The 19195-nt window shown below is 46.1% G+C and overlaps 10 protein-coding genes across 10 annotated transcripts; 6 read left to right on the top strand and 4 right to left on the bottom strand.

The window, feature by feature from the left end:
• Positions 1-342: 342 nt before the first annotated feature.
• On the top strand, positions 343-4351 carry N7478_002765 (uncharacterized protein; the record flags this gene model as incomplete). Its single annotated transcript, XM_056918979.1, has 2 exons — positions 343-3640; positions 3864-4351. The coding sequence occupies 2 exons, from the start codon at positions 343-345 to the stop codon at positions 4349-4351; spliced, it is 3786 nt and encodes a 1261-aa protein (XP_056782137.1).
• A 463-nt stretch (positions 4352-4814) lies between these two features.
• Positions 4815-5963, bottom strand: N7478_002764 (uncharacterized protein; the record flags this gene model as incomplete). Its single annotated transcript, XM_056918978.1, has 4 exons — positions 4815-5065; positions 5133-5491; positions 5561-5793; positions 5856-5963. The coding sequence occupies 4 exons, from the start codon at positions 5961-5963 to the stop codon at positions 4815-4817; spliced, it is 951 nt and encodes a 316-aa protein (XP_056782136.1).
• A 488-nt stretch (positions 5964-6451) lies between these two features.
• On the bottom strand, positions 6452-7870 carry N7478_002763 (FAD-dependent oxidoreductase; the record flags this gene model as incomplete). The annotated part of the gene is made up of 2 exons (XM_056918977.1): positions 6452-7493; positions 7575-7870. The coding sequence occupies 2 exons, from the start codon at positions 7868-7870 to the stop codon at positions 6452-6454; spliced, it is 1338 nt and encodes a 445-aa protein (XP_056782135.1).
• A 1959-nt stretch (positions 7871-9829) lies between these two features.
• On the top strand, positions 9830-10741 carry N7478_002762 (class I SAM-dependent methyltransferase; the record flags this gene model as incomplete). The annotated part of the gene is made up of 4 exons (XM_056918976.1): positions 9830-9861; positions 9911-10161; positions 10258-10381; positions 10441-10741. 4 exons carry the CDS (start codon positions 9830-9832, stop codon positions 10739-10741), a joined length of 708 nt encoding a protein of 235 aa, XP_056782134.1.
• Positions 10742-11363: 622 nt separating this feature from the next.
• N7478_002761 (class I SAM-dependent methyltransferase) lies at positions 11364-12287 on the bottom strand (the record flags this gene model as incomplete). Its single annotated transcript, XM_056918975.1, has 4 exons — positions 11364-11562; positions 11622-11773; positions 11846-12124; positions 12171-12287. 4 exons carry the CDS (start codon positions 12285-12287, stop codon positions 11364-11366), a joined length of 747 nt encoding a protein of 248 aa, XP_056782133.1.
• A 617-nt stretch (positions 12288-12904) lies between these two features.
• N7478_002760 (uncharacterized protein) lies at positions 12905-13200 on the top strand (the record flags this gene model as incomplete). Its single annotated transcript, XM_056918974.1, has 2 exons — positions 12905-12925; positions 12967-13200. The coding sequence occupies 2 exons, from the start codon at positions 12905-12907 to the stop codon at positions 13198-13200; spliced, it is 255 nt and encodes an 84-aa protein (XP_056782132.1).
• A 455-nt stretch (positions 13201-13655) lies between these two features.
• On the top strand, positions 13656-14888 carry N7478_002759 (Zn(II)2Cys6 transcription factor domain-containing protein; the record flags this gene model as incomplete). The annotated part of the gene is made up of 1 exon (XM_056918973.1): positions 13656-14888. The coding sequence occupies one exon, from the start codon at positions 13656-13658 to the stop codon at positions 14886-14888; it is 1233 nt and encodes a 410-aa protein (XP_056782131.1).
• Positions 14889-15523: 635 nt separating this feature from the next.
• Positions 15524-15904, top strand: N7478_002758 (fungal specific transcription factor domain-containing protein; the record flags this gene model as incomplete). Its single annotated transcript, XM_056918972.1, has 1 exon — positions 15524-15904. The coding sequence occupies one exon, from the start codon at positions 15524-15526 to the stop codon at positions 15902-15904; it is 381 nt and encodes a 126-aa protein (XP_056782130.1).
• Positions 15905-16685: 781 nt separating this feature from the next.
• Positions 16686-17344, top strand: N7478_002757 (uncharacterized protein; the record flags this gene model as incomplete). The annotated part of the gene is made up of 3 exons (XM_056918971.1): positions 16686-16750; positions 16808-17129; positions 17183-17344. 3 exons carry the CDS (start codon positions 16686-16688, stop codon positions 17342-17344), a joined length of 549 nt encoding a protein of 182 aa, XP_056782129.1.
• Positions 17345-17513: 169 nt separating this feature from the next.
• Positions 17514-18973, bottom strand: N7478_002756 (PI-PLC domain-containing protein; the record flags this gene model as incomplete). Its single annotated transcript, XM_056918970.1, has 3 exons — positions 17514-17737; positions 17793-18392; positions 18445-18973. The coding sequence occupies 3 exons, from the start codon at positions 18971-18973 to the stop codon at positions 17514-17516; spliced, it is 1353 nt and encodes a 450-aa protein (XP_056782128.1).
• Between the last annotated feature and the right edge of the window lie 222 nt (positions 18974-19195).

Genomic DNA, 19195 nt, shown 5'->3' with positions numbered 1-19195 from the left:
TGGCACATGATTGAAACGCTAAACCACATTCGGCAGCAAAAATACACCAAATTGCGATGCCTGCCACGTGATCTCCCCACCCCCCACTCCGTTTGAGCGAGGATGGTCTCTGATTGGTTAGGCAACAGGATTCCCTTCAATCCACCCGCATTCGCTCTATCACTCTAATCGTCGCGTCCAGGCACCCATTGAATGTGCTCATCTCTTCTCTCCTGATCTGCATCCCTTCTACTCTAGGGTATCTTCACTTTATCACCTTCTCGACATGGATCTCTGAACGTACGCGACTCTGTATCTTGATCCTTGGAGTCCAGTTACCGTGATCGCACCTCTTTCGCCAACATGTCAGTCATGCGCCATGGAGGCGGCGGTTTCCTTCAGCGCCGCCTCACGAAATTGTACACCGATACCAAGACCTCCTGCGAAAGTGTGACGACCGCATCGAAAGCACTTGATGACCCCGAACTTATTGCCCTCCATCAAAGTTTCCAAAAACAACGAGATCGCTTACTCTCATGGGGGCTGGACTGGAGCGACGCCAGCGCCGCTCAGCCTAATGATATCGATGAATCCCTCACTGCGGCTGGTTTTAGTGACGTCGTCGAGAGTGTCATGTCATCAATCCAAGACTTGCTCAATGACGCCGAGAGAGTACAACATCTCGACCCTCCGATGCTCCCCTCGAAAGACCGCAAGATGGACCTATCGAAAGAACCCCTCGGAAGCCGACCTCTCAAGACCCAATGGACGGACGATGATATAAGCCGATCGAAAACTATTTTGAATGAACTGACTGGATGTATCGATACGCTATATGATTTGTCGCGCTCTCGGCGAAACATGGCTTCCAGCATGTCATCTACCAAGCATGGTGGCATCGCTCGACGACCCTTTGACTCGCCCCAAGGCTCTTTCTCAGACTCGAAGGAGAAAGTCCAGAGCCCCAAGCAAATGTTCGACCAATACACCTTTTCCCCATCTACAACACAAGGCGGACACTTCCTCTCCTCCCACCAGCTTATCATCGAGCGATCTGCTTTGCATCTCTATGGAGCCGGCGAAGATAATAACCCTCCCCCATATGAACCTGTCGCAGTATCTTCCAACTCGCGCGCCGTGGGAAGATTAGATACATCCGCCTCTCCCACCTTACAATGCTCGGTTAGAGAATTACAGGTCTCTGTATTAGTTGAATTCATGCCTATGATTGTGGATTCCAACAAAGACAAACAGAATTCTCGGCTGGAAAAGCTACAGAAATCTCTCGAGCAGCTGTTGCAGAATGCTAGAATTTCTCACCTTGGCCTACTACGATTCCTTGGCTATTCAATTGACGAGCCGAACTCACGATTCGCGTTCCTTTATCAGATGCCTGTTGATTATTTCCCATTTCTACGAAACCCGAGCGATTTATTAAAAGAACTCAAACCTATTTCCCTTGTCGACCTTCTACCTTCCGCCGAGGACTATCGTGAGAAACGAATGCCGAACCTTGAGATCCGCTTTCGACTTGCTTATGATCTGTTAATGTCCGCTTTGCACTTGAGAAGCCAGAATGCAGTGCATGGTAACATCAACAGCAGCAATATCATCTTCTTTCCTGGCCGTGCAGACGCAAACAATGACGAAAGCGGACTATCACCAGATCTACGCCGACCCTATTTGACCACACCAGTCCGATTCGCAGGAGACGGCCCCACTCCTGAACCATTATCATCGGCCATGTACCGTCACCCAGAGGATAAGCGTAATATCGATGATGATGGCGCATGGGCCTATGATCTGTACTCGCTTGGGTTGGTCTTGCTGGAAATTGGTCTGTGGGCACCTATTGGGCGATTGTGGAAGATGAAGTATGACCGTACTTGGTTTAAGCACCGCATTGAAGATCTCTATGTCAAAAAGCTTGGTCCAAAGTGTGGTGGCGCATACCTCCAAGCCGTCCAGCTTTGTCTCGACGCCCCTAATTTTCACCTTTCAACACAGCCTATGACCGACCTCGCGCTTCGCGTTCCTCAAATTTATCATTATCCCGTCCTCGACCTATCCGACCCTGACGGAACATTCTCATTCTCGATGAACTTCATGTACACAATCTGTAAGATTCTGTGGTCATGTTGTGGGATTGATATATTTTCAGCGCCACCGGCTGAAGAGCTCGATGACTATCTACCCTTGGCCCTTGTTCCCACCCCTGAGCCTACCCTTGCAAATGAACAAACTGGCGGTTATAGGCATACCAATGAGCCGGCTAACCTTGATAAAAATCTCCCAAAGATTCCAAGTGACAACTGGGGTGCAGTGATACCTGCCAAAGGCCCGGAAAAACCTGCCAAGAAGCGTACTCTTAAGCGTCTTCCTCATCTGGAGATACCTGATGAACATTGGCAAGAATGGAATTTTCAAATGATGCCTAAGCTTAGTCGACTTCTCCAGAAGATCTTGAAAGACTCAAGCGAATCGTGTGGAGCGACTCTCATGATGACTGGAGAATCTCCTGAATCTGCACGAACTACCATCTGTGTAACCTGTGCTAGCGTGAAGAAAGTTCGTTCCGCGTTAAAGAAGCACTTCCAGCTAGGCCGTGACGACTGGGACCTCATTGTTATCCGAGGTGATATCGAGCGGTCCAAAGTGCCCCGTCAGAAACGTCACAAGCCAGCAAAGACGCGCCCAAATGGATCTAACGAGACGCCCTTTCGTCAGCGAGAACTGAATCCATGTTACCAGCAAAGACCTCTATGCGGCGCTTCAATTGGTGCCTTTCAGAACGAGGAACACCTCCCGCCTGTTTCATACGGTGGAGCCGTCCTGGTTGATGGAATGCCGTATGGCTTGACAGTTCATCATATGCTCGAAGCACTAAGTGACGAGGAAGAATCAGATGAAAGTGAAGATGAATTGCCGACACGCTCTGCTGGCAACTGGCCCCGCAACACATCCACTATCGGTAACGTGGATCATCTGTCAAGTTATCATCATGATGATCAATCAGAGATCAACCTGGAGCTTGAATTTTCTGATTTTGAAGATGGCGATGACGTTATGCCACATGGCACCGAAGCGGGCTACGATGAATACTGGCTCTCCGAAGATGAATCCTCTGACGATGAATCTATTGATGCCGATGATGATGACGATGCCGCATCTATTGGCGACACTACCGGCATAGAGCCTGGGGAAGAGCCACGACTATTTGTCACCCAACCAGCCATTGATGACGTGCATGAAGACTTCTTTCCATCCCCTGAAGATCGAGATGATGAGCATCTTGCATCACATTCTTTGGGCTACGTCCATGCCTCATCAGGCGTGCGTCGCTGGGTATGGAAGGGGATCAAGCACGAAATTGACTGGGCTCTTATCAGAGTGGATGATGCTCGTATGGATCCCCGTAATATTATAATTGACACTACCTCATCTTCCGCCATAAGGCCTGCTCCTGGGCGGGCCGCTCAACCGCCACCTATATTTCTCAACCAAGTCACTCGGATGGAGGAGTTGGGTGGACTAAAGGTTCATTGCTGTGGCCGCACAAGTGGTCTGCAATCAGGGCAGATATCGAAGGCAATGACTCTGGTCAAAATGCATGGTCGACACTCTTTTTCGACGAGCTTTTGCGTCCATGGGAACTTTGGAGGTAAGAGGCGCACCTCCGATTCATGTTTATGTGTATACGATTCTTAATTAGATACCCTTGCTGCCGTTGCTTTATTATGCATGCCCCTTTATGTGACTCCTTTCCTCATTAAGCCGGTAAACCATAGTCGTTTCCACCGGATCTTAAAAGCAACATACCTCACTGCCTATGTATCAAAGTAAACTGGCAAAGAAAAGAAGCTAACCATCTTTTGGCTTCACAGCCCCCGGCGACTCCGGTGCTTGGGTATTTGACAGGTCAACCGGTCGTGTTTGTGGCCATGTCCTTGCGTGGTCCGAGAGAAGCAATACAACCTACATCGCGCCGATGGAGGTAACACTCGAAGACATTACCCGAACTCTCAACGCATCTCTCGTCTCCCTTCCTAACGATCCCACTCGATCAATGGGCTACGCAGCCTCTCCTCCCCCTCAAGTCGCACAATACCGCTATCCACCCCAACAACAGCTCCCAGGCGATTTCAATCGTCTGACTGTTGGCGGTCCACCTCCACCTCCCATGATTCCGCCACCACATCCGTTTTCCCATCCTCATCCTCATCCTTCCCATCCAGGCTTCGGTCGGCCTCCGCCTCCACCACCTCCACCTCCGCAGCCTGGCTCCCGGGAAGCTCATGTCTATGGTCGTGTGTCGCCAATCCCACCGTCACTTCTCAGTGGACCACGAAACATAGAACGCCAACTCGCATGATTGTCGTCTATCTATTTTCCTTTCTTTCTCCTCGTTTCAACTTTGTCTTCTACGGATCCTTTCGTTTCTCTCGATTATACCCCCGGATTTTGGTTACATACGTTCGGGTTTGGATTATGGTGGCATTGATAATCGCTATGAAATACCCTCGGGTGGTTTTTGTTTGGATGACCGCTTCCCGGTCATTGCCGTTTTTCGTTTTGATTCAATTACTCTGGGCCCTCTTCCATTATGATATCCATACATCTCTCTTGATATTAGTCAATTTACTCTTTTTCTAGTCAGGTTATCCTTAAAGTGTGTACATGCGTATGGAAGTTGTATAGTCAATGTTGCTTGAACGATCACTGCGTCCCCATGTTCACAAAAAATAGCGCTCAGCCGTTCCAACGTTACTCCAGTCCTTATTTACAAATATCAACGTTGGCAATTTGACGATGATCAAATCCATGTACTTTATTGCCTAAGCCTTCTTATCCCAGCATGAGGTCAAGAATTCGCGAACAGTCGTGGGCTTGAAGTCTGAAAATTTATCACCCACTCGATTTTGTGTAGGTAAGTGAAATCCGTCGGCGAGATAAAGTTGATAGCCAAAAGAGCCATACTCCTTTTGCTCATCGTGCTGGATTCCGCTTCCTTCGAGCGGCTTCATACTAGGAACGTCTCCTTTGTTGACATCGTCTGGTTCCATGTACGTCACTTTGAACTTTTCACCTATAAAAACTAGTTAGACTACTATATAATATCGGTACAACGTAGGGAGATATAAGAATCTACTTACCACAGACCTCTTCTGCTGTTTTGAGGACTTCACTCAAGGTAGTATCCACCCCAGCGCAGAAGCTGAACTCGGACCACTCCGAGTCGTCGAGCTCTAGCAGCTTTGCTATCAAGATCGCGGCATCGTAGCTATAGATCATGGTTATAGTGTTACTTCCATTCGCAGGTATGCATGCTTCTCGATTTAAAACATCCACTGCGATGGTCATAGGTGGGATGTGTGATTTCATGCGCGGCGAGCCTGTGCCTAATAAATCCATGAAAGCACCGCATACTGGACGAGTGTACGTTAATCTGCTTTCCTTCAGGATATCTGCAGCTGATAGGAACCAGTCAACTCCTGGATCGATAGTCCTTCTCCTGTGAGATTGTCAGAAAGTTGGTATGTTTATTTCAGCAAAAGATGCCTAGAGGGCATATCAGACTTACTCTTCTTTGGTGTAGTACCCCCATTCGCTTGCAACAAATCGCTGCACAGTCTGCGCCTTCTCAGCAGCTCGGATTAAATGGATTTGAGCTTCGGAGCAATCAAGTCCCAGCATTCCAATGGCGCAGATGACAGTGTGCACTGCATGGGTCTCTAATTGTTTCGCAAGTGCTGGGATATCTTCATAATCTACCTGCACATACTGCGCACCGCTGACAGGCGATTTAACATTCTCCTGTATCGATATGTTAATTAACAAGGTTCGTTAAGAATTACGGGGATCGAGTGATGACGTACACTCCGTGTTAGAGCAATCACGGAGAACTTGTTCTCCTTTAGAATCTGTTCCACGAGTGTTCTTCCTATACCACCCGTCGCGCCAGCTACAGCAACCGTTGAAACCATAATGACGGCAAAGAGATAAACAAACTAATTACTCCTCGCTGGTTCTATGCGGGGTGATCTAATAGCTTTAGACACGTGAGTCGCTTAACACCTACTCTGTGGGCCGTCTCCACTAAGTGAACCTTAGTTCCCTGAAGCGGGAATGTCTTAGGGCCCGAGTTTCTGGATACATCCACCCCATCAGATCATGAACTCCTGATCGACCACTAGACTAGGGGAAACGATCCTCATTGACAGCGTGTCGGGAATTCTTCGAGGTCTAGACAAATAAGCACCTAATTTGTTGTCGAGAATCTCTATTAACACCAATCATGGACCCACTACTTAGGGCTTATCGGAAGAATCAAAATCAATAGACGGAATTTAACTTTCAATAACTTGGATGGGTGGGCTTGAAGCAATAATGGTGCATAAATACCAGGCAAACATTCGAACACATGTTTAAGGGCTTGTTTGAAAGTGGATAAACTGGGTCCACAATCTGATTCTCAAGATTTCGAACGCATGGGATATAACCACTCCACTTTGCCTTGCATAGGCTCGTCCGATAGTACATAGTCTAGTACTTTCCCCTTGCGAAACTCCGGCCAAATCGCGCTTTTCACAATGAAACTTTCAATCCACCGTGGAGTGACTAAATATCGTGACAAAATCCAATAAAACGTATTCGACCAAGTGTGCATTCGGGTTTCGAAGCCCGAATTCTTTAAATCAGCCAACAAAGAACTCTCTGGACCCTTTCGAGAAGCTTCATAGCTTTCAAGAACCTCGGTAATACTAGGAAGATCGAGAGTTCCGTCAAATTTCTCTGTTTCATTCAAAGCTTGTCGTATGCCATTGCAAAGCACCACGACATCCTGGATACCATCATTAAACCCCAGCCCCAAATGCGGGGTAAACTTGTGAGCGGCATCTCCGGCAAGAACAATTCTTTTAAAACTCCAATTTTGCACGATTCCCTCTTGTAAGTTTGTCATGCCTTTCTGTTCCATGTGTGGCCAGACATCTTTGACCTTGGAATCTCGCGTTAAAGGGAATTCTGAAAATTCAGCACCTAATGTCTCGATATCCTCATTCGTATACCTGATATGATCGCGGGTTGGTGTTGGAAGTTTATCATATAGGAAGAACCATGCTCGCTTAGGGCCACTAAAGTACACGGCTGCTTTCTTGTGAGCTTGAGTGTCATAGCCCAGTCCCGGCTCTGACGGCGATGGAAATGTTCCAAACAGGAGCCTGAAATTGGATACGTAGGGATCCTCAGAGTCCCAGGGCCGATGGGGTTTCTCATGGAGGGCGAGATCTCGCATGATTCGTCTAGTCTTGCTTTGGGCGCCATCCGCCCCTATGACGATGGATCCCAAGTAGGCATTTCCATTTTGACAAGTGACTTTAACCCCAGTAGAGTCTGTTTCGATAGTCGCTAAATCACTGTTTGTGATGACTTTTTCCTTTGCGATTTGGGGAAGACCATTATACAAGACCTTGACTAGCTCGGCTCGATGGAAAGCAATCGGAGCATGCCCGTAACTAATTTGAACTGGTCAGTCAAATAAACTTTGACCAGATAAGAGGAAGAGGAAGAAGGGAATATGGATGAAAAAGACATACTACTCTTGCGCTTGCGTGCAACGAGGACTTTCGTTAAAAACATGCCCATCGACCGTGAAAGACAGGTGATGTTTAAGCTCTCCTCCAAGCGCTAAGAGTTTCTTCAAGATCCCGAATTGATGCATAACTCTCAGTGTATGAGGCCAGACAACCAAAATAGCCCCCTCATCTTCAACAATGGAAGGTCGGCGCTCCAAAACAAGAAAATCAATACCAGCTAGATGCAGAGCATGAGCGGCCCCCAGTCCGATGGGACCTCCACCAGCCACGATAACTTTAACTTTTCCTTTGGACATTTTTTGGCTTGAGGAAAATTTGAAAGACTCCAGTCTGAAGAGCAGCTTTATATCTTGAAGAAATATATGCAAATATTCAAAAAGGGACGTCAGCACTGCACTACAGAAGTCTCGATGACGGCGAAACTCGTGTCAGCTGAACTATACATATGAATCTAATGCTTGGTTCCACTGGCAGCTCAATGGCTCAATCTAGGCTTGGCTCAAGCTTGGTTCTACATAGGCGTGTCATGCAGATTGCCAAGGCTAGGAGATCGAATTGAATCACACTAATCGAATATATTTAAGCAGAATGACAGAGTCCACATATTACGTCTCTCAGTATTAATGAATCTGTATAATCAAGTCAATATCCTTGTCCAAAGTTCCAAGGTTGAGAATGTATTGCTTTGGATTATGTGGGGCCACGGAGAATAAATCTGGCTTGGCATAAAGGGCACGGATTTCCCCTACCTTGGTCCAGATTGACATATTCTATTCACATTTATACGTGGCACTCTAGGTGAAATTTTGCCAAGAATTATAGTGATCTTGCCTTGCAACAAGTTTTAATACATGAATATCCTAATTTCGCTTCTTCGGATGACCCGGATGCGCAGACGAGACAAAGGATCCGTTAGCAGATGTCAAGTACCCCGCCTCGTTCAAACATGAATACCAGCTGTAAATTAGATTGTGAATTGGTCAAATTTCTAGTTTTTAGGATGAAATGTTCCTGAAATATTACCACTTATACTGAGGAAAATACAGCGGATTTATAGGTCATCAGACGGGTCTTTCCTAGTGCTTGTTGCTCGAGTCGCATCAGACATGACACCTGACACTAAGATTAGTTTACATACTAGGCGACTTCTCTTGTTATCATAACACACATAAAGGTTCAATGTAGGATTGCTGATTTTAGTCATCCTTTCTAATAGCTTACTCGCCCAGACCAACTTTCTTGCGCAATAATTATCATTTGGCTCACATGGATACCATAAGCTACGAGTATCACGGGTGATTTCCCATGAATCTTGTCATAGCATTGCCTTCCAAGGTTCCAGCTTCCTCTAGCACGACATTTTCCATGTGGCTACAACGTGTTTTGATTTAAGTCTCATGACGAAGCTCATTTAGTCGCTTTATATGGTCAAGCACCTGTTATAGTAGCACTGCAGGTCTACCCGAACCAAGCGAGCTTCCATTATCCCCGCCTAAGCATTGAATATTTCGGTCACTTGTACGGTTTCTAGATTTAAAATATTGGAGAATACCATATACAACGCGTATATAATTGAGTTGGCTTATTGAAATAAGAACGACTGTTTCAAATATTGGTCACCTTGTTTGATGTTCGACACGATAGCTCTTTACTTGATTGAAAACTAAAATACTAGCAGCACAATCAGGTTTGTGCTTGACAGCCAACATGCAGGTCCTTAAAATGTATTGGCCCAATTTTGGGGGCACTGTAAGTCAAACTTGAATAAGAACCTCAGGAGAGGCAGGGATATAGCACTTTTATTATTATAAGGTTCGTTCATACCCGAAAGAACGACTGGAGAACAAGAAAGATCTAAACCCATATCCCGCACGCGATATTTGTATATTCCTATCATATGACATTTCTTGTTTCAATCTTAGCCGTCTTTAGGTACTACTCCTAATGCCAAGATGAAGGATTGAAGGTGGGGCAGGAATAAACCGTGCGCAATATTATCTCTCGATTGAACATCGATTAAACAACTAAGCAACCTCCACTTTTCATATTTTCAAGGTTCTCGGCATGGGTTTCGTAAAGAACGCCTCATACCTACTCAGACAAGACGGTGCAGAAGCATGCAGGCATGGAACATTTCATTTCTTCCAATCCCGAGGATGCGCTGACTGAGCCCCCGCAGACTTGCTTCTCAGCACCTGGTGTGGCAGTTACACACAGGATATTCGCTCCATCCCAAGATAGAAACTAAGGATGGTATGAAGATTGCAGATCTTGGTACAGGGACAGGGTAAATTTTATCTCATTGTTCTCTCATGGTTATTTAACATTCTTTATAGGATCTGGGCCCTCCAACTAGCTCCTACTCTGCCTCCAAACTCCAAGGTCGTCGGTTACGATATCTCAGATGCCCATCTTCCTAATCAGGAGTATTGGCCTTCAAACGTTACGTTTGGGGTACTTGATTCGATGAATGATGTCCCTGAATTTCTTGAAGGTCAATTTGACGTGGTGCATATCCGCATGTGGGCTTACATTCCCCGCGAAAATGATCCGAGCCCTCTCATTCGCCACGCTGCTAAATTACTCAGTAAGTTGAAGAATTTTATCTTGTAGATTTTATTATTTTTGGGTGTCAGACGACTCAAGGTATAACCAGGAACAAATCTGACCATATTAATCAAAGGACCTGGAGGATACCTTCAATGGGAAGATGCGCGATTCGGTAGCTTCGTAACAAGAGGTGACGCTGCACGCGAGATTCGAAATATGCTAGATCGTGTACATCTTCCTTCAAAACTTGACTTTCAGTAAGTTATCCTCTAAAATTTCGCAAGTAAAGCATTGATCTGACTAGTTGGTCTTCCAGATGGCTTGAGGAACTCGATCAACATGTACAGAGCGCCGGCGTGGGATTGGAAGTAGTTGATGCTCAGTACGGAACATGGGCGCCGCATCTTCGACCACTGGCTATCAGTAACGCTATGCTTGCTATGCAGAATCTCGGGGCGGCTTTGGATGATTTGAGGCAAAAGTTTCCGTCGATCCCTAGTCAGGCTGAATGGTTGAACAGCTTAGAGCCTTTAGATGAGAGTATCGGGAAGATGGATGGTGGTCAACTTTATTGGCCTCCAGTCACATTACTGGCTAGGAAGGATTCTCAAGTGTAGAGAGGTTTTGGATATAATGGTCTATTAAATGATTGGCCATTCATTATTTCAATCTTGTTAACGTTTAGTGTTCAAAGGCTTTCTTCCATATACAACAACCCTATTTGTGTAGAAAGCAGATCGTGGAGAATGCATAGAAAGCCCACTTACTCCTTGACATAGGCATGTAAGCTCGTTTCCCGAAGTTGCTTCTTAACCATCGCTTGGAAAATCTTCGACGGGTTCTCCCCCACCCCAACACTTGAGTGCATAATCTCAATCCATAAACCTCAACTGCTTGGTTGACTTGAAAGGCTTGATACTTGCCGGTTTCTTTTAAATATGGATCGCGAGGCCATGGTGAATAAGGCAAAAGATATGTAAACTGTGTCACATCTTCAAATCCCGCCTCACTTAGTAATTGTGGTAATTTATAGTAAATGTTGAGTTCGCGGCCAGTAGCACGGCCTGCTGTATCAAGGGCTTGCACGTATTGAAATAATGGAGAGTCGGCTGTTAATGAGCCGTCATTGCTCTAAGCCCATACGACGCTCTCCTGGATCTCGAAATAACCGCCTAGTTTAACACGGTCATAAATATTTCGGATGAGCTGCGGCCAATCTGCAACGCATCTAGAATGAAGTTAAACAACGACCCATAGAGGTTGAGAATGGTAGTCCACAAGCCCTGCTAAAAGTCGTGCGTGGATGAAATCAAAACTGTCGTGTTCGTAAAGCCATTCATCTTCGAAGTTCTCCACGATAAATTCCACATTTGGAAGAGTCCAGCCTGGCTGGATAGGACTAATATCATTACCAATAACGTGGGCCTGGGGAAAGTTTCTTGCAGGGTGTCAGTGTGGGCTCGTCCGTATCATACTAGATATAGTGGTGAAGCATACTCTGCCATATCAAGAGCCCAAATGCCTGTTCCAGTCCCGAGATCTAGGACACGCTGAGGATCTTTTACTGGGACTTTATGCAATTCTCCTTTCATTAACATGAGCCATCTGGTGGGCTTGTTAGCGGTAGGTTGACCACAAGGGTCATGACTCTAATCTCACATATGATGTGCCTATTCATGTCAGTCCAGTGAATCATGAGAAGGGAATCCAGAGTAACTCACCAAATCCATTCTATCTTGTTCCTCTTCATCATTCGGCATCCTGTTTGGATTAGTCACTACTCTTGAACGTGATGCTGGTGAATAGAGTTGATAAGTACATGTAATTCCCCTGCGAATGGTGTTAGCGATACTGCGAGTTTCCAACAAATCAAGGCCATTTGTAGAGCTTACCAAACTCCTACTGTGGTAACGCCGGCCATTCTCATATTCGTATTGAATAATACTCGAAGACAATGAAGTGCTATCCAACCCATAGTTCTCAAACTCCGGCTCATCGCTCTACTAAAAATAGGCAAGCTTTCAATGAAACTCCGGCTCCACCCACATCAAACTCATCGATCGCAATTTGGTGCCCACTGGATGTGTTTTCCTGGCTATGGTCGCTTATGGGAATAGGAAGGGCTTGTGTGGCGGCCGAATCGGGATTTGTTGTAGATGCCATCGATCTAAAGCACACGATCGATCAGAGCGATCGAGTCGTAAATGTGGCTTTTCAACTGACTTCCAAGAACCCTGTTGTACTGAGTGGTCCACTTGTGTCACCACCTTCGAGATTATCAGAAGCTGACTGGAAGGGAAAGGGGATGAGGGGAACAAAAATCGTGTGTGCATGAACCAGAAACTCAACAGCATGGCACGCAAGCGCTGATGAATCCTCAAAAATCCGGATTCAATAGCCGCAACTCTATTCGTTCAGAATGCCAGGGGGGTTCCATCTAACTTAGGCCTATGTCCAACGTTTGGTTGAGGGTCGGAAAATTAATCCATGATTGGGCCTCTTAACATACGCGGTAGTAAAGAGTGGATAAGTGTCGACATTTGCCGCATTACGCCTTTCGAATCCAGCGCTGATAAACTTGAACAGAACGGATTTCATGGTTAAGGTTATGGGGTCCGGAATCTGTTTTGTGGTCTTCAGGGAGGATCCAAATTTTGACAATAACGAGCAAATTCAAGAGGTTATCATGATATCAAATGTACTTTTGTCTCGCTTTGTGCTTGCCAAGACACTTCTATGCGTGTTAAATGACACCTGGAATATATTGCACTCAGCCAAATATGCCTGGAACACGCTACACGGTAACTGATGGAGTTTTTGATGAAATATGTATTGACAATAGTCATGCAACCTAGGTCACGGCGCTCTGTGCAGAGTGAAGACCGCTGGGATCCACAAGAACGCGCATGTTGCTAATGCCAAGCGCCAATGCCAAGCGCGAGCCCTCAATACGGGAGATGATCTTCATGATCAGAGAGACGATGCTGATTCGCTGGGTAGTATTCCGAGGCCAATTGAGGATTTGATGCCTGAGATTGGTGGTTTTAATGGTAAATTATGTCCATTCGCACTCTAGTTCTGCTCATATGACCAACTATGATCAGAGCTGGTTTGAAGACGATAAAAGAAACCCACTTTAACCCCGGAGATCAAGGCTACAAGTGTCTGACTGAGACTAACGAGACCAATCCACCACACTAAAACGTGGGGCCGTGCAGAACTTCCTTATCAACGGACACTCCGGTCTGATCTCCGAGCTTTACTTACCGAATTTCCCATTCCCAACCTCCCTCTCCCCAGATTGCATAATTGAACAGGCTGGGAAGTACCACGCTAATTGTTAGTTGTTTTGTCCCGTTAAATTTTGCAGCCACTCTGCGTTCGCCCGCTCCAAGGGTCCAAGCCCCACAAGGCACAGGCTAAGGGAGCCCTTAATTCCACGTTGTTCAATCCAGCGATCCGATCGCGAGACTTTGTCTTGGACTGGTCACTCTGGATGTACGCATACGCCCTAAGTGCACTGACAGCACAATGAGCTCTTTCCCGTCTTCCAGTGATAGGGATAAACAGTGGGGCGTTGGTTCCGGTCGGTCATTCCAGCAATACGAGCCCTCGTCATTTGCAGAGGACTCAGCGACCAGGGCCCCTCACAACGTCACCCCCAGTTTATCTCACCATGATTGGGCTGATCCATCAGGCAAGAGGCCAATTGATAGAATCATACAGTCGGATGACTATGAACGATCTCATGGCAAGGTCGAATCATTGTCGGACTCGCAAGCACTCTCAAACGACAGCGGTAATGAAGATGACCCTGAAGAGAAGCATCGAGAGCCAAAAAGACCTAGGATGGCAATTTCGTGTTCTGAATGCCGACGACGAAAAATAAAGTGCGACCGCAATATTCCGTGCATGGCTTGTGTCAGGAGGGGCATGCCTGGTTCATGCCGCTGGGAAAATGCCAAGGTTGAGCCATCGCCACAGCCATTTGCGCTGAAAACACAAGTCGATGATCTTCAAAGGCGGCTTGAATCTCTTCAAGATACCCTTGAAAGTTTGCCAGCTGAGATTGTCAAAGCAGTCACCATGGCCCAGCAACCGTCAAATTCGAACATTTCCCAATCGAAACAGGGTATCGAGAATCAAGATTCCAGAGAGGCTTCAAGTTTGCCTCGAGATACGCAAATCTCCAAGGCGGGAGCATCCGGCAATGGAAATGATCACACAACATCCCGCCCTTCTGCTAATGCGCCCAATGCCACTTCATCCGCTACTCGGTCAAATGGCCCTCCTTCGAAGGGACTATCGGCATTCTACGACGATGCAGCAGAAAATGCCGCAGTTGTGCTGGAGAGTATTGCTTTCAACCCGCAAACAAATGAAGCGGAAGCTGGCAATGACTCGATGATATCTCATGAATATTGGAGAGGGAATATGCTCACCACCATCTCAGGGGCAGCCCTGGCAGGTAGTGCCAAAGATGATCCTCCAAAGTTACGGCATCAACTTGAACAACAGGATCAAGAATTCACTTCGGCTCTGACCAGTATCGTTGCGCCACCGTGGGACATTACATTAGACCGCTTCAATCCTGTGCTTATGCAACAGGGGGGCTCCGAGCCGGACACGCCACAGCACCTAATGGGACATAAACTTGATGCTATGCACAGTATATTCGAGAATTTGCCAAGCTTAAGCCAAAGCTACTATTTAGCTGAGCAATACAAAAACATAATCCATTGGCGATCTCGCATTCTACAGTGAGTGCAGAACTTCACAACACCCTTCGTCCCCTACTCTTATCGCGTGCACTTCAAGGTCTCGATGGCCAGCTAGCTGACTATTTCCTCCAACTTGAAGCTGGCCTTCCTTTCAAGCAGAAATGAATTACTTTTGGGAGATGATTGCTCAGCAACGCCAAAATGAGGTTGATCCTTTGTGGTTGGCTGTTTTCTTCATGGTTATGGCCCTCGCATTAGATAACCGCTCCACGGCACCAACGGCCCCCAATCATCCCTTTCATGGGTATACTCACCAGAAGCTTAGCGAGATCACAAATAAATACCACGCAGTGAGCCTGAAAGCTCTTTACCTTGGTGACGCAATGGCTACGCCACGGGTCAGAACGATACAGTACGTGAGAGGCTAATGGCTATCCACTCCATGTCGATTTTATAAGCTAATAAATGAATCCACCCAGGACTGTTATTCTATCCAATTCTTTCTTCCAATCCTCGAGTGCCTGGAGAAAAGCTGACATGATGTTAAATTGGAATGCTTTGGCAATTCGTACAGCCCAGCTCATGGGTTTACATAGGCTGGGCCACAATCCTGAAACGTGAGTTGTAAGCTTCTTTTTATACGAAACCCAAGGGTATTAATCCTTGCTCTATGACAGAATGCCCCCTGATGACCCAGCGTGGCCCCCTGGTAAAAATGCCGTCAAACGTTACATGGGACTTCGAGTGTGGATGATGGTACAATGGTCGGATTGGATGTCTGCGTCAGCACGCTTCCGCTGTTATACCATTCATCCAGATCAATGTACGTCACAGGTGGTTGATAATGTCGACGATTGGGAATTGTCACCGACGGATTGGCGGTATACGGCTCGGCCTGCACAGGTTGTCACATCGAGCTCATTTGAGGTCTATAAGTGGAATATTGCTAATATGCTTCGTCAAACATTTGACAAGCTTATTACATACGCTGATCGATTTTCATTCTCTGCCGGTTGGTTTCCCGACGCTATTAGGGACTGGGTAATGGTTTATCGCTAATCTCCCTGCCGGAATAGTCTTGGAATTGGATGCTGGATACCGCAAGATATTAGAAGGCCTCCCGTAAGTTGAGACACTTGAGGATCAGGCTGTCTTGGTGATATGTTAAGCTAAATACAACTTTTTCAGTGACGCCTATCAACGAGAAGATCCTCTGGTTGATAATAACGATCCAAAAATTCGACGACAACGAAGTAAGTACACTCTATCTGCAAAAACCAATTTATTGCTATTCGTACTTGAGACTAACTGGAATTCCTCATAATTAGATATTGCTCTAGAGGGGGTAAATCTTTCATCCTCCTTCATTTTATACTTGTTCCCGTGCTAAAGAAGCTTTTATTCAGATACATTCTCGTATCGTCCGCCTCAATAGGCCATTTCTATCACGAGGTTACTCCAAGGATTCTAAATTTGCTCTGTCCCGAGATAACTGCCTAGATTCAGCACGAATTGTCATAGACTGTCATTATAATCTGCGAGACCTGACAACTGGCGGATCGCTGTGGTAAGTTCCTAAATATTCCTTCGTTTCTTGAGGATTTGAAGGCTAATACGCCATCAAACTACATCCAGGTTCGTATATTCTCACACTCTGAGTGCGGCAATGGTCTTATTCTTAGATCTTTTCTGGGCTATTGATCAGTAAGTGCACCGAGGCAATAATTTTTCAATCCGCGTTCCCTTGACAAAGCTAACATACGTTCAAATTAGCAACTTACCCCCTAATGAGATAGACGATAGAACGCGTACTATCTATATGGTCCGTGAAATATTCTCCATGTACAGCGAAATCAGTAATACGTCCCTCCGCCGTATTGTTGAGTCCGCCTTCCGCATAATCAGGTACATATACCTTCCCGGTGTCCGAGGCCCTTGTCTAACCCCCTGCCACAACTATAGTGAACTCATTTCTGAGAGCCAATCTCGAAGATCTGCTACTCAAACCAACACATTCAACCTAGCAGCCCAGCACCAACTGGGTAGGAAACCTGCTCCTTTCTCTGAAGTTTTGCGCCGTATCTCCCGTAATATGACGCTTGGAAACCGCACTCCTAGTATGGAGGATCCAAGAACTACAACCTCAGTAGCACCACAGCTGCCCCTGGCTCCTTATCAACAGCCTTCTTTCTCAAGCCCGGTTACTGGGAAAGGGTACGAGCAACAGCAACAACAACCACAAGAATTTCTCGGCTCCGGATTTTACAATGCCCTCGGTGTTCAGGTGTGTACACTTGATGTCTCGCGGACTTGATGGGCTTGGCTAACATGACTTAGGATGACTCGAACCCAAATTTTGCCAACTTTTGGAATTTCAATACCTCGCCGTCTGATAGTCAATCTGATCTATCATTTCTCAACGTTTATCCCGGCGTTGGGTCAGATGGCGGCGATCCACATGGTCTTTGGCAATTTTTTGTTGGACAAGATCTTCTTTGAGTTGAGTTTTGTTTATGCTTTTTCTTTTGTATATTTTACGTGATACACCTGGTTGTTTTTGTTCCTTTCTTCCAAAAAGCGCCAGTCGCAATGCACTTATGATGTATGACTTGAATCGTTCAAATAAATTCGCTCGCTGCTATAAATTATATACTCTTTATATCCCAAATCATAGTATGTACGACAAAGATGTAGTAAATAGAACAGTTCCAATCAACCAACTCGAGACTCGTGAAAACTTGAAGTTGCCCGGTGCATCAGATGACATGCCACAGCATTTTTCATCATATGTGACATTATTCATCTCAGCAGCAACTTCAAAGACCGATCCAGCGAAGTCACCCTTGTCATAATAATCGACTAGCAAGAAATTAGGCGGTCGATCCCATTCAGCTAATCATTGAGTCAGTTTTATACTGGCAATAATTTTTCCCTGGGAATCACATACCTCGACAGTTATTAGCCATCACTCCTAAGCTTCCATATCCAGACACAGCATTAGTCACATTAATCTGCGCCGAGTCGGGAATCAGGATATCCACGCTATCAAAAATAACCTCTAGATTAAGATTATGGTTCGCCATGTACATCCTTTTCTCAGCATTCGCAGTACTAAGGCCTGGTGGTCGTTGCGCTGTGCAAGGGAACGAACGATTCAAAGGCGAGAAAGGCGTTTCCCACATCTGAGAGAACTCATCCAAGATATACGGGTAGTCTGTCTGGTCGGCTTCATAATCCATGAAGACGACGGCGCGTTCACCGTGAAGAATCATTTCACTTAATGTTGGCCAATCGTCGAGGCTCATGGGGACTTTCGAGGGCTCGTAGACGTAGTCGATTAAGCCGGAGTTTTGGATGGGTCCACTGAAGTTTCCTGGCGATACATAGTCTGAGTTTACGATTAGGATGGCGACGACTTCGAAGGGGTTTTTCTTGATCCATTTCGTTATTGTTGTTAGGTAGGCCTCTAGGGTTCCCATGTTGAGGAGGGAACAAGATGTGTGGCAGAGGTAGATTTCATCTTCGTAGTAGTGTGCCTCGAAGGATACTGTGGATTGTTAGCGATGTTATGTATATGATTGTACTTTGGGAGGAGTTACCCATTCGGATTCCATCGTCTAATTGGGTTGTCACGGTGTAATCCTGATTAGCCGCGATGTTGTTCTTCTTCACGAATGGACTGTTGTGCGCCGTCACCATTGTGATGTTGGAGTACTTTCTTGAGCAGAAGTCGACATGGCCGTTACATGCTTGGGTATTGGTAGCAGTGGATGAGGAGGTAGTCGCAGTACTATTGGAATTGGAGCTAGCTGTTCCCACAATAACGACATCTGTCGCCGATGTAGTGATTGTCGAGTTCCCTGTTGTCGTAGCATTAAGTGCAGCGGACGAAAAAGTGTCGGTGTTGGAATAAGTGATATAATCGCCCGTAGGAACGGCAACGGAGCTTTCCGATGTCACATAAATAACAACGGTATCCGATATCCCTGACGTTCCTGACGCGCTTGACTCTGTAGACGCTGTCGAAGTTGTTGCGGTATCAGTCTCTGTAGTTGACTCGGCGGCCACAAAGCCACTCTGAAGAATGCATAGAGCCCATAATGGTAAGATCTTCGTGGACACCTTCATATTGAATTAATCAGAAGAAAGGTTGATTTTGCCTTGATTCTTTAGGTTTTTTTTTCAACCTCTAGCCTCCTTGAGGGGTGACGTCAGCTCTTTAAGATGTCAACTTGGTGCCCACTAGTAACTGGGACCGGTCGCAATAGCGTCTTTTGGACGATGTAGCTTTCAGCCTTTTCTCGTTGAAGGCTCCGATGATTAGAGATCATATATCATAAGTTTTCAGGG

Source organism: Penicillium angulare (assembly GCF_028827245.1).
Source record: "Penicillium angulare strain IBT 27051 chromosome Unknown utg000003l_segment0_segment0, whole genome shotgun sequence".
Lineage (NCBI taxonomy): Eukaryota > Fungi > Ascomycota > Eurotiomycetes > Eurotiales > Aspergillaceae > Penicillium > Penicillium angulare.
The sequence above is the reverse complement of the archived record's forward strand: the minus strand, read 5'-3'. Positions and strand labels throughout refer to the sequence as shown.